Below are 13,344 nucleotides of genomic sequence, written 5' to 3' on the forward strand. Positions count from 1 at the left end.
GAAGGTGTGTGAGCGTGATGTTGACCTCAGTGTTGGAGCCAATGCACAGACACAGTTCCCTCACCTGTGGAGAAAGGTTGAGGGAAGGAAGAGCCTTCCTCCCTTGGGTGAGAGAGGCAGGCAGGCTGAGCCAAGCCCGGACGCAAACACAAGTTTTATCTGCCTGTATAGCTCACTGGATATTTCTCTCCTTTTCACACTGCAAATAGCTTCCTTTTGCTGTGATAATCTAGTTTTGGATGTGTTTTTAGACTGTTTCCAGAAGGCATCACAGAATTTCCCAAGCAGAGGAATCACTGCTGTCAACAGCTTAGTAATAGTCATGCACATTTCTACTTTTTTCTCCTCCCTCTCCATCCCGCCTCCCCTCTCCCGAGAATGAAATTTGTAAAACCTTGTGCACTGCTCAGAATCCAAACAGACATTTGGTTAGTTAAAAACATATTTCTCTTTATTCGGAAGTTTTCTATCCACAGATAAAAGGCAGCCGATACATTGCATAGTATACCTTCTATTTTTTTTAGTATGCTTATTATTCAGTACATTGAGAAGGAATGATTGCTGGCTCTAACTTCCCACAACAAACAGTGAAGTTAATGGAATAATAAATTAAAGTAGTAGTAGTCCATATTATGTATAAAATAAATGTTAATACATACAAATATGATATGAATGATTGATTCAGTTTCCCTCCTCCTCAGGAGCTCAGTGTCTCATCAGAGTGGTTGCATGAGCTGAGTTTTTATTAAAATGCAGCAGCACTCTGAAGCTGCAAAACACAAAAGCCACGCAGGTTTGTTAAGCGAATGGGAACGCTGTCAAGAAATGATGCTAGGGAGAATGAGATTGCTTTTGTCCCATTCCTATGAGGGTAACCATGCCTGTTGTTGCTGCTGCATGGAGGAAGGCTTCACACTTGACCTGTGGCTGGTCTTGGCTCTAAGGCACTTGGAAAGGAGAGCCATCAGGCCTTACTTAGTGTGTTATTTATCTCTGGGCTGTCCTTGCAGCAGGCTTGTCATCCTATAAATGCTCATTGCTGGATATTTATGGTGGTAGTGCACAAGCAGCTTCTAGTGGTCTTTAGGATACCGCTGTAAGGGAGCTCTCTCCTGTCAGTGCGCGTTGTTTTTTTGTTGACCTGAACTCTTGTGGGTTCCCATCAGTGCTTTCTGGCTGACCGCTGTCCCCAGGCAGCCATGGGATGTGTGCCCAGCCAGGGTTTCCCAAGTGGGCTGAATGTCAGCAAACTGCAGGCTGCCACCTGCACTTACCAGTTTCAGAAAGTGCCAGATCTAGCAGGGGAGGGAGCTATCAAAGAGGGACTGTCCAGCAAAGCTGAAGAAATAAACCTAGCAGGGTGGCAAGAGACCTCCATCCACGACTGGGGATGGGAACAGAGAGCTGGAGTCCGTGGAAGGTAAGGATCCAAGAGTCTTTACCACAACACAGAGGCTGATCCATATATAATACAATGATAAAAGTCAACCACATTCTGAATTACAGGGTTGTAATTCCATCCCAAGGATCTGATGACATCAGAAAGCACCTGAGCTCTGCTGCCCTGGTTTGACAACCATATACACCTGGATGCAATTATAACCCTGCTGTATGGCTCAGCTGCCTGGCACTTTTTTCCTCCCTATGTATTAAACATTGAGGTAGAAGTTTCAACTGGCATTAAAACACATGGAAGAAAATGAACACAATCTTAGTGGGCTAGTAGTCCAATGACCTTCCAAATTTAAAAAAAAAAATCATAAATTGGCTATAAAACAAGTAATTGAAGTAACAGAAGCAAAATAATTCTAAAAATATCATACAAATAGTATTAAAAAGTACAGTAATGAGTTGCAAGACACTTGCTTGATCTACTGGCTTAAAATAAATGAACCAGAGACATTTTGTTTTTAAATTCTCCCTCTGCAACCAAATGGCAGAAGCAGAAGTTTGTGGTATCAGATACATTCTGGTATCCAAGAGTACATTATGAATTCCTAAAGGTATTAACCGTTTTGAACAATGATCTAAAGATAGGTCATTTGTTCTAGTTGGCTTCAATGGAACATTGCTTTTTCTTTCCTATTAAAAATACGTGTTTAAGTATGTGCATATACATACGTGTCTATTGCAAAAAAATCTGCATTCCTTCTTAAGTTTATAAGGAAGCTCAAAATAATATAGCAGTAATAATAAACTTTACAAGGAGACCTAAATGATTTACTGTTCATACAATACTTAAATACAAGGAGCACAAATCAGCAACATAGTATTTTTGTGCGCTTTACAACCCCTGTAATACTAAAACAAGTTTATATTAATACCTAAATGAAAATAGTTAAACTACTGCTGTAGGGGCTGCTGTTAGTTACCTCTACTGTACTCAAAACCACCGAGTAAACAAGCTCCAAATTTCAGTTAAAAGAACTTGGTTAGCTTGAATTTCATCCTATTGATTTAATTATTGGCAGGAATGTGCAAATACATTCAGTGTAAGAGAGCTGTTAAAGCCAAAGGGAAAAAAAAAAAAAGTTCTTATATTCTTACAGCTATTTTACAAGAAATACTAGATGTTCCAGCTTTAACACTACATTTTTAAATCAGGGAAAAAAATCCATGAGTAAGGAAGACAGATACTGTTTACAAGTCTTCAAGGAGAACATTTCACTGACATTAAAGGCAACTTTGCAGACTCACTTGAAATGTATCAATTTGTAATCTACACATTTACAGGGGATGCTCTGCTCCGAAAGCTGTTTCCCAATCTGTGCCAAAGCATGTGAGGCTGCGTGGAATACTTCTGATGATAGACCTCCGGGCTCTGTTTCTCCATAATTGATTTAGTTATTAGTTATGCAGGCAGAGAAGAGATCCCTGAGGCTTGGTAAAACAGTATTCAGTTACTAAAAGCCACCCTTTGTGAATTAATGTCATCCTACCAGTTCTTTCTGCTCATTATTCCTCCAAGTCTTGTTTTCCTGGACACCAGCTGTCACAGAGGAAGTCTCCAGCCTTTTCTTCTCCTGCCTCCCTGGCTGGCTGAAGTTGCACCAGCACGGTCTGGAGTGTCTCCTTCACCACCTGGATCTCCCTCTGCAGAGACTGTGCAAGCTTTATTAAGGAATAAATCGATAGGTGATTGGCAGCCCCTTTTCTCTTTCCAAGTTATTAAATAAATTGTTGTTCCGTTGCTCACACCAGATGGCCATGGCTATCTAATTGTAGCTTCAAATTCTTCCAAATTGTTTGGATTAAATATTAATACATTTCTCTCACTTGCTTTTAAAAAAAAAAATCCAGGAAAAGTTCTCAAGTAGCATTATTTAGCACTCAAAAAAAAAACAATCAAAAAAAAAAAAAAAAACAGAAAGAAAAGAGGGGATGGGGGATACTGCTCTGATGCTGTTCTCATGGGAAGGAGGGAGATGAAGAAATTGTATTGTGGATGCAGCAGACTTAGCCCCTGGTTTTCTGCTGGATGGTGAATTTTTGAGCACCAGACATAGGGTGGCTCTGACCCAATGGCAACAGAAGCGGTCTGAGACATAAGTGACCAGAGCTAGTGTGGAGTTGGTGAGCTAGGCACTGTGTTCCAGGACAAGGGAGGGGAGTAGGGGGGTCTAGGCAAGGTGGCAAAATTAATCCTCTCTACTATAAAGCAGAGAAAGTGTTTATGCCCTACTTATTTTCCATTGTCTACTTCAGGTTTCGTTCCAGGCACTTAGAATGGCTCATGTCTCTGCCTCTTACGAGGCGCTGACCTTCCCCTTCCCTCTTTCCCCAGCTCCAAAATGACAGGGAGAAGGAATTGGGGATGGTAACCAAGCTGTGAATGGGTGCAGCAGTGAGCAGACAACAGCAGGCAGGACCAGAGATACACAGACACAGGAGGCAGTAGCAACAGCTGAGACATGCACAAGATTTCAGGTGGCTGGTCTTCCTGGGGCAGTAGAGCTTTCTGTTTTGTTCACTAGTCTCTCCTGGGAATAAACACAGCTTGTACTATCAATAGATCACCCTTTCTGCAGATAAACTTACTTTTACATCAGTGAGACTATCCACCTCTGAATCCAAGTACAAGGGCTGGACATAGCACACTAAGACAAACAACTTTATCCCCTCTCCCCTAGCTTACACAATGCAGAAAGCAAATCAAGAGGGAGCCAAATCAGAGAGATAAACCAAGAACCAAGTCTATGTGAACAAAACTTAAGGCCCATCTTCAACCACGCTGAGAACAGCATTCCTTCCTGTACAGATACAGCTACAGGGCAAAGACCCCAAAAGGGGTTCAAGGGAAAGAGAAATAAGTTCATCCCTAGCAGTAAGTCACCATCAGGATTTCTGAGAGAACCAGAATGTGCTTCTTCATGGGAAATGAAACAGGTTGACACTGAAACAACTCGCTTTCAAAACCACACTGCACAGGGAGAATAATGCACAAGGACAGGCTTTATCCTTTACACAGCCCATCCATTATGAAATGTTGTTTTACCCGACCCTGATGTCAATGCAATGTCAAGAAAAAAAAAGACACCCTCAGGTTATGCGACTGCAAAAAGTGAGCTTCTACTTTTGAAAAATTGTGACTACAGTGAACCAGAGGAAAGCCACACAAAACACTGCTTTTCCAGGCAGTCACAGTTATGCCTTTGAGAAGCCTTTTGGCTGCTTTTGATTCTGCTATCACTTCCTCCAAAATTCATCTTTATGCGTTTATGTAACATTTGCTATGATGTTTTACTTTTAATTCATTCACCAGGAGTATTCATGCATACTTTCAATTTCTGGACAGCTCTAATGTAAAGGGATTCTGTCCCTGACTACCCAGTAGCAGCACTAATGACTAATCAGTAACAGCAGCACACGCTCAACTTCTCCTATCCTAGGATCTCAAAGCACTGTACAAGGACAAATTAATTATGCCTTACAGCTTCTCTGAGGTAAGAAACATTATTATTCTCTTATAAGTGGTCCTGGACTGTCCACAACTCTGCAATTTAATCAGGAGACTCTGTTGAAAACCTGACTGTGAAAAGAGAAATTCTTCAGTTTATGAACACCATGAAGCCTCTGAAATTTAATTACTTCTGATGTGCAGTCTCTGACTACATGCTGTTATTTGTAATATCCCAAGAGATGACAAAATTCTTTTCAGGTATTAAAAAAAAGGCAAAATTGAAACATTTCACTGCCAGTGGATCAGAAATCTTGAAGCATGAAAGAAAAGGAAGGAGACAAGGAAAGAAACAACCATCAGAAAGACAGAGCAACAAGAAAGATGACTGTGTGGTCTTACCTACAGCAAGTTTCAGTAAACTCACGAATAATACCACAGTCAGGTGTAGACCTGCAACTGTCAAACAAACCTTTATGGCTACGCAAAATACATGACATAAGGCTGAGAATGGAATCTCTATCTGTATACAGACGTTATATCTGTGTAACCGGCTTTATCCATTTTAAAAACACAAAAAAACTTCAATGTGTATGGGTCCACATGCAAATGTTGAGCCAGTATCAAAGGCCAGAGCCAAACCAAGTTTCAACAAGGAATGTTTTCTGGTTCTGCTATCTTCCAGTAAAAAAAAATGGCAAAATCTCTCTGATGTCTAACAAGCAGTATGTTAAAGTAATTGCAAACAGCATCACACAAACCCAATCCATTTTCTGCAACAATGCTGCAACACAAACATAGTCTTATTTGAAGCTTTTCACCTGTTTGACTTCCTCTGTCTTTAAAAAGTCTTGAGGAAGATCGGTCAGTATCTGGAGCATGTCTGGCACAGGCCTGATTCAACGGACCGGAGCTGAGAGAGCTGGGACTATTCAATCTGGAGAAGAGAAGGCTCGGGGGAACTTATTGATGTGTATAAATACCTGAAAGGCAGTAATACAGAAGAGGGAGCCAGACTCCTCAAGAAACAACAGGCACAAATTTAAAAATAGGAAATTCTATCTGAACACAAGAAAGCGTTTCTTTACTGTGAGGGTGGTCAGCTACTCACATAGGTTCTGCATAAAAGTTGTGGAGTCTCCATCCTTGGAGATAATCAAAACCTTACTTGACATGATCCTGGACAACCAGCTTTAGGTGTCCCTGCTTGAGCAAGTGGATTGGACCAGATTACCTCCACAGGTCCCTTCCAACCTAAAAGACTCTGTGATCCTACACAGCATATGCCAAAAGATCTGCAAAAGGGTAAGTCATTTCAGTGTTTAATTGGAAAGACCCATGTTTCAGACTGACGGCAAAGATGCACATGGGTGGAAAAGCACTGACCTACCTCATGGCACGAACAAGAAAGGTGGAACCACATTCTCTCAACGTGACAAACACTGGGAAGGAACCACCACCCTGTCACCCAAAATTAAAATCAAAGAGGACACCACTGCTAATTCTTACTCTTGTGGGATCCCAAAATTTCCTACAGGTGAGGTACAGTCAGGGCCTGAACTCTACTCTCCTGATTCTGTGGAAAACCTACACTAGTGTAAAGCAAGAGGTAAATGAAAGCCTACCATATCATAAACATGAAGGATTAGCAATGTGACCTGCAATGCTTAATAAATGTTTAGGCACAAAATTCTGTTTTCAAAATAACTTTAAAATGTCCATTTTATGGCAAGGGGGGAGGATTGTATGCTTTTAACATAATAGTATAGCCAGGTTTTCATCCAACAAAAGCATTTTCACCAGGAGGAACTATTACATGCATTCAAATTGTCTATCAAAACGCAACTGCTAATTAAGAACAAAAATGACTGTGAAATTGCAATATAGGCTCCATTTAATTTTACTGGGAATTCCAGGCCTTTACTGTCAGGAAAGTAACACCTCTCATCAGTTCTGCAGACACCAGAATGAGTCACCTCTCCTCCTTTGGTTTTTCCAATTAATGATGTGGACTGTTTTCATACACTTTCCAATGATTAACTTTAATTGAACGTTTTGTGGGTTTATTTGGTTATACCACACTGAAGTTAGCAAATATGTCATAGTGCTCCAGATGAGCTCTTCTCCACACTCCCCCATTGTTTGATGCTTTTTATACAAAAGTAGTTTAATATTTACTGTGGAAAGCTTCAATATTAAATGAGAATCCCAAGTGGGTCTGTGCAAATACTCAGGACCAAGAAATTTCACTGGATTTCTCCTTTGTTCAGGTTGTGCTGACAATTACAACTAGCAGCACAGTTGATTTAAGTGTTCTGTGCCATCAAAATGTAGAATGAAAAACAGTGACATCTGGGATTTTTCTTCTAATACAAACTTAATTATTAATCAAAGCTATGACACACACTAAACATTGGCAAATGGCTCGAGAGCATCAGGAATTTATTTTTCTCAGTGGGGTCTTTAAAAGTATTCTAATAATAAGACAACAGTACTAATCTACATATGTGCAGCCCCCAGTCAGATTTTTGACCTAACACAGTTTGTAGGATTTATATATAAGACAGTTTTTAGGGGGATGAGGAGAAGGGCAAAAATAACCAAAACCGAGAGTTTGAAAACATATCCTGCCTTCATTACAATTTCAGATTTTTATAGATGCTACTCACAGAGTGCTACAGATTTTTAACGAAGACTGCATAATTGCCCAACATTTACGATAAAAAGTAATTTAATTTAAAATCAAATGAACTACAGTGCAAACAGGATCTCCATCTATTAATAATTGATTCTTCTACTGAGGCTAATTATTGGCACCAGTCTCAGTCCTGGTTCCTGCAATACAGACTAGTTACCTATAAGCAAAAGTTTATTTTATAGGCACTGGGCAGTTTTTAATTGAAAACAAACAAACAAAAAAACTATCTACAGCTCTGTAGCACTGTACTAGTTATTCTCATTCCTTTTTTGAAGCACAGCACAGTGATTACATGTACCAGATGGTAACATTTTATGCACATTGATCTGGACTACCTCTGAAATAGCAACTGAATGTTAATGAGTGGTAGCTGAACTGCCGAAGTGCTTCTCTCTGTGTCCCTATGTTTTAAACATGGTTTCTTATTTTGTAACTGATGGTCTTGCTAGGAGGACCGAGATATCACAGGGTGTGCATTTCTGCATTTAGATAATGTGAACTGAATTTCACCGATAGGGGAAATCAGATCTGTATCAGACAACTGTGGCTAGGAATGAGATTAGTCTACAACTCTCCTCAACTTCTAGTGATTAGATCTTTATCTTTTCAGCTTACTCATCCAGTTTCAGCAGCTACAAAGAAATATACATGGTCCATAGAAAATACAACTAAATACTATTATACATGCAGTGTGTTTTCTTCAGGAATCAACAAATCTTTCTTTAAGTGTATTGCACCTTGCATAGCAAATAATAACTATGACAGGACCTGTCTTAGTGAACAGGTCTGAATATGAACTTAAGTCTACTGCAAAGATGGGAACAGAACCCATAAATCCAAGCCTCAGTGTTTTTCTACTAGAGTTAATGTGTAAAGTTCATTTGAGAGCAAACATAACTATGAGAGGAAGGACTCTGCACATACACAAGACACATACGTGCACGTAGTTCTAAAAAGAACGGAGTCGAGGGAACTAAAATTGCAACTAAGCATGTGTGCTGCAAATATGATCTACAGAATATTGCAGACTGTCCTGTGGCAAATACAAGAAAATATTTTTTTTTGTACATTGAAATGCTTAGAAAAGAAAGATTTGAAGTAGTGACAAATTAGTGACACTTTTTTTTTTTTCTTAAAGCTTTTCATAAATAACTTTAAAGAAATCAGGTTTCTAGAAAACAAACTTTGGAATAGTTGGCAATAGATGCCCAATTACCTAAAACAAGGTAGTAGTTCCACGTGTTCTATTGATTCTCTTTTCTAGTTTTGTGCTAGAGCTCTCTACACTCTTTCCTGGAGGACTGTGCACTTCTGTTTGGGAGAAACTGAATCCTTCTTAGTTCCATTATCACCTCAGCTCACCTTCAGGTGCCTGCTAATCTCTCCAGACCTGAATGCATTCATCTTTCTTCCTTATCCCCTTGTCTACTATCTCTTTTCCATTACAAACTAATGAACTAAGTACTCTCATCTTCTTTAGTCTCATTGGTTCTTATTCTCTTTTCCCTTTCTTAGAAGAATAAAATCTCTTGTGTGTTTTTTTTTTTTTTGAAAAAATACTCTGTGCTCTTAAATTCTGAAAAATTTCCACAGATGAAGGCCCAACAAATGCCTCTGTAAAGGTTAAGCAATCTTCAATCAGATACTGAATGACAGATGAAGCACAGAAAGAGATAAGAGTGCTTTATAAGACATCTCATCTGGTCACTTGCACTGGAGTGTTAGAGGCAGATTAGATTGCATAGGATACCATATGATGCCTCTGCTGGTCATTTTTTTTCAAAAGGTAAAGAAAGCCAAATTACATGTGACAGTATACACTGTCTGAGTCAATGATGTAGCATTTAATTTAACTAAATCATGCTGGGAAATGCATGTGTGTCGATGCTTAATTTTGGTGCACTAGTTATTCACTTTTGTGTGCATTACCAACAGAAGGACTGTAACAGTAGAATAAAAGCGTTTCAGTGCCTAATTTCACTTTACAAAGAACTAACTATCTTGTGCTGAAATCAATTAAGGCTGGATCAGACCACAGTGCAAATGCACTGTAGGGAAACTTAACTACAACAAATACTCCCACTTCAGCAAGACAATCAATTCTTCTTGTCTTAATATATTTAATCTACCTTAAGAACTAGTACTCTATGTGAATCTGAAAGGCAAATATTTCACATACATACTTACACAGATATATATCTACAGATACATCAAAAAGGATATGAATAACTCCTTCATCAACTCTGCAGACTGAAGTTTGCAGTTGGTCTTCCAGATGCACCAATTTCTCACTTATTGCTTCACATTTTTCATCCAACTCTGTGGAAAATATGAAGAACTCCTAAAGGAAGTTGAAAAAGAAAATAAAGCAGGTTTGCTGCTGATGATACATTTCTACATGATATTTCCATCAAATTAAGGGCAAAATAAAATATTAGTGATGGGATATGATATTTTGCAGTGCTAAGATATTGCCTGAAACCAAATTCCGGTTAAAGAGATAAAGTTGTTACTATATAATAATTTGGTGATTTATATGGAATGGAATGTGCTTGTGGTCGCAGTCTATTTCCCAGCAGAAAAAAAGTCATGATCTCACTTTCAGCAGAGGATTAAAGGGGTGTGAAGACTGAACTGCTCTCCCTCTCCCCTGTTGTCTCACCACAGCAGGGGAGGGAAAACTCATGCTGACTACACCATTTAGGTTCCTAAATTTCAAGTTGTTTTCGTAAATATGATTTACACATTTAGGCCATTTCAACATTTCAAGAAGCATCATTTTTGGCATCTCACATAAATACAAAAACGCACTTGCCTTTTGAAGAAAAATCTGGCTAGAATACTCAGGGACTTTGTTCAACTGATCAGAGAAAACACATCGAAGTCTTACAGAATACAACATGAAACTACACTTTGTTACTATGTTATGGTGAAATAAGTATAAATTTTCAAAAGTAATGGTTGTCTACCTAGACCTTTATAGAGGGAAAGGCTTTTTCTATTTTAAATCAAGTATTCTAAACCCATTACAAAGGCTGTTCCTATAGATTTGCTTGCTGTCAGATATACTGCAGAAGGATAATTTGTATCTTTTATATTTTGTATTGACTTCCTCTTTGAGAAATGACTCAAATAACCAGCATAACTGAGTGGGGAAAAAAATCAACCAATTTGTGCAGCACTGAGATTAGCCTTTCACCCTCCAAGGCATCATAGTGCTGTCTACAGTGAAATACAGGGGACATCTGTAAAGAAAAGATTATGGTGTCAGGATGAAGTTTGGCTGGAGCTGCATTGAAAAAAACAGATCATTCATCAGCTGGAATACAGACAACTAGATTTTCTCTAGACCTAGAGTATGTACTCATCTATAGCCTGCTACATATGTGTCCATATACAAATATCAGACAATTTTTGCTCCTTTGAAGAAGTACTGGAGTCCTTTGCACTGATCTATAATATCATGCATCGGTGGTTGTTTGAGTGAAATCAAGTCTTCAGTCAATGAAATTGTGCCAAAAACTGTTGGAATGCTGCCCACTGGGAAAATCTGATTTTTGGTAAACACATTTACCAGACCTCAAGTTTGTGCTACCCTTAGTGTTTGCGTCATGCAGTGCGTACGTAGAGTCAAATGTCAGAAGAGGTCTGCTTGCTGGTACATCCTCTGTTACAGCACAGAGCTTTGACCTTTTGCCTTCCTATGTCTTCTGCCAGACACAGCTATTCAGCAGATCGCATGGGTATGCAATGAGCTCAAAGCCTGGACAAGTGAGCTGGAAACAGGTTATGTTGCAAATGCCCACAGCTTAGAGGCAGAGAAGCACAACGTGAGAACCAGCCAGCTGAGTCCCTGGCTCTGTATGTGATACCTGAGCAGCCAAATTCAGAGTTGTTATCAAGTATCAGAATCTACAACAGAATTCAACAGAGGTTATAGATGTAAAATTGACCCATTGTTTTCAAAAGAAGAACAAGGTAGGAGAACATGCACATTCTCCCTACATCAACTAGGAATGTCCTTGTCTCTAGACTGAGGATGAAAGACGAGGAACAAGTCTTCCATCCAGCTGTTAAATCGTTACTCAATAAAACAGCAGGACTCCATATGCTTCTAGGGAGTGGGATAACCCAGGCAATTTATATCAACAGAAAGCTTTTCATGAATCACTCTATGACACTGACACACATGCAAGAACAGATGACAGTTGTCTAAAAGAACTTAGGTCTCATGCTAGGAAGAAGAGAGTCCATAAATTGTAAGTAAAACTTGCCTGCTCTGAAAGAACATCTAAAGTGATGGCCATTCTGGAGAAAGCTCAACTTCTGAACACTTTTCCATGGCAGTTCATTACCCATGGAAAATCAGATCTTCACATAATCATCATCTCAAATGCAAGAAAAACAGGACAAAAAACATGCAGTGCCACCCCATCATCAGTTAATTTAGGAATTTATATTTAGGAAGAACAGCTTTTATTAACACACAAGCTTTTCAGGACTGCTCTGACAGAAAAAAGCCACAAACAAAGTTTTCAAATCAGACTCTTTCTACAGCTTGTGCACTTAGGCAAAATGAGTTAGTCCTGTACAGATCCTGAAGAAGTGGTATCTTATAGAAACATGTAAAAAGCAGGCTTTAGCTCTTGCAACATCAATATATTGTATACTTTTGTCTGATCCACTTACTGCTTTTATCAAGGGGATACTGTTGACAGTAGGACAGTGTATCCAGAGAATTGGTCAACAAATTAGCACTGCCACTGGTGGCTGTAAGAGATCTATTTCTTCCACTTTAAAATGGCCCTGTTTCCCAGCTAGTAGATGCAAACACAAGGAGTTCACTGAGCAGCTAATCCAAATGATAAGTGCACTGTCTGCATTTGTTTAGACCTGCTGCGAACATCCGTAGTGGAAATTTTTCCCTAATCAGTGCCAGTGAGCATACAGGGCAAATCGGATCTCCTAGACCTACCCCTTCTCTGCACTTCAGATGGGATGAGAGATGCTGACAAGGGACAGTGCTTAGAGACATGGTTGGCAAAAAAGGCTCCAAGTTGCAAGTATGGCCTAGTTCTAAGGTGGTCAGGTCCTTAAAACTCAAGATAAAATATAATTACAGCCTGAAATTCACACTGAAATTCATCAGTAGGTGTGTGCAGCTACCTAATCTGATTTCACATTTGACATTTTCTTTTCCTTTTAAAATAAAACTTTACAGTCAAGTAAAGAAAGGTCCCAGGAATGACAGAAGGAATCCATGAGCCAGCCCTCAAGCCCCTGGGACTTCAGGTGAATGCTCATTCTGTAGCAAAGGCATCTCACAGTGCTTTGCATCAGTACTCACCCATATTTTGGGCTTTCACCCTGCTGCAGTTTCTGACAAGGAGTCTACTGGTGAGCTAAACATGCTCAGAAGTAAGATTCTGTGCTTCTTACAGCCATTCACATTAATTCCTCCGTCAACTAAATACTTAAGATTCTCCCTTGGAGTAAAATTTCCGTTCTAGCTCACATGCAACAAATACAGTAAATCTTCCTGATTTATTACATTTTGAATACACAATGAATTACCTAAAATGTAACAGAAATCGTGTTTACTTTGGAAACTAAGATAAATGAAAAATGAGTACTAGGAAAAATTGTGTGCTCAATGAAGAATTGTTCCATCAATACAGAGAAGCAGGGAAATCTAAAAAAGTAGAAATCCAATCAAACTTATTTAGGTCTTTGCACACTTGTACCCAAT

The 13,344-nt window shown here is 39.2% G+C and overlaps 1 protein-coding gene across 1 annotated transcript in view; it reads right to left on the reverse strand.

Annotated features, from left to right (window-relative positions):
- Positions 1-1,230: 1,230 nt before the first annotated feature.
- Positions 1,231-13,344, reverse strand: part of DISC1 (DISC1 scaffold protein) — a 196,889-nt gene continuing 184,775 nt past the window's right edge. Inside the window, 3 exon segments of the mRNA XM_068676788.1 lie at positions 1,231-3,005; positions 3,007-3,111; positions 9,826-9,936. Of these exon segments, the coding sequence (XP_068532889.1) occupies positions 2,931-3,005; positions 3,007-3,111; positions 9,826-9,936 (291 nt within the window). The 3' untranslated portion in view covers positions 1,231-2,930.

This window comes from Anas acuta, chromosome 3 (assembly GCF_963932015.1).
Source record: "Anas acuta chromosome 3, bAnaAcu1.1, whole genome shotgun sequence".
Lineage (NCBI taxonomy): Eukaryota > Metazoa > Chordata > Aves > Anseriformes > Anatidae > Anas > Anas acuta.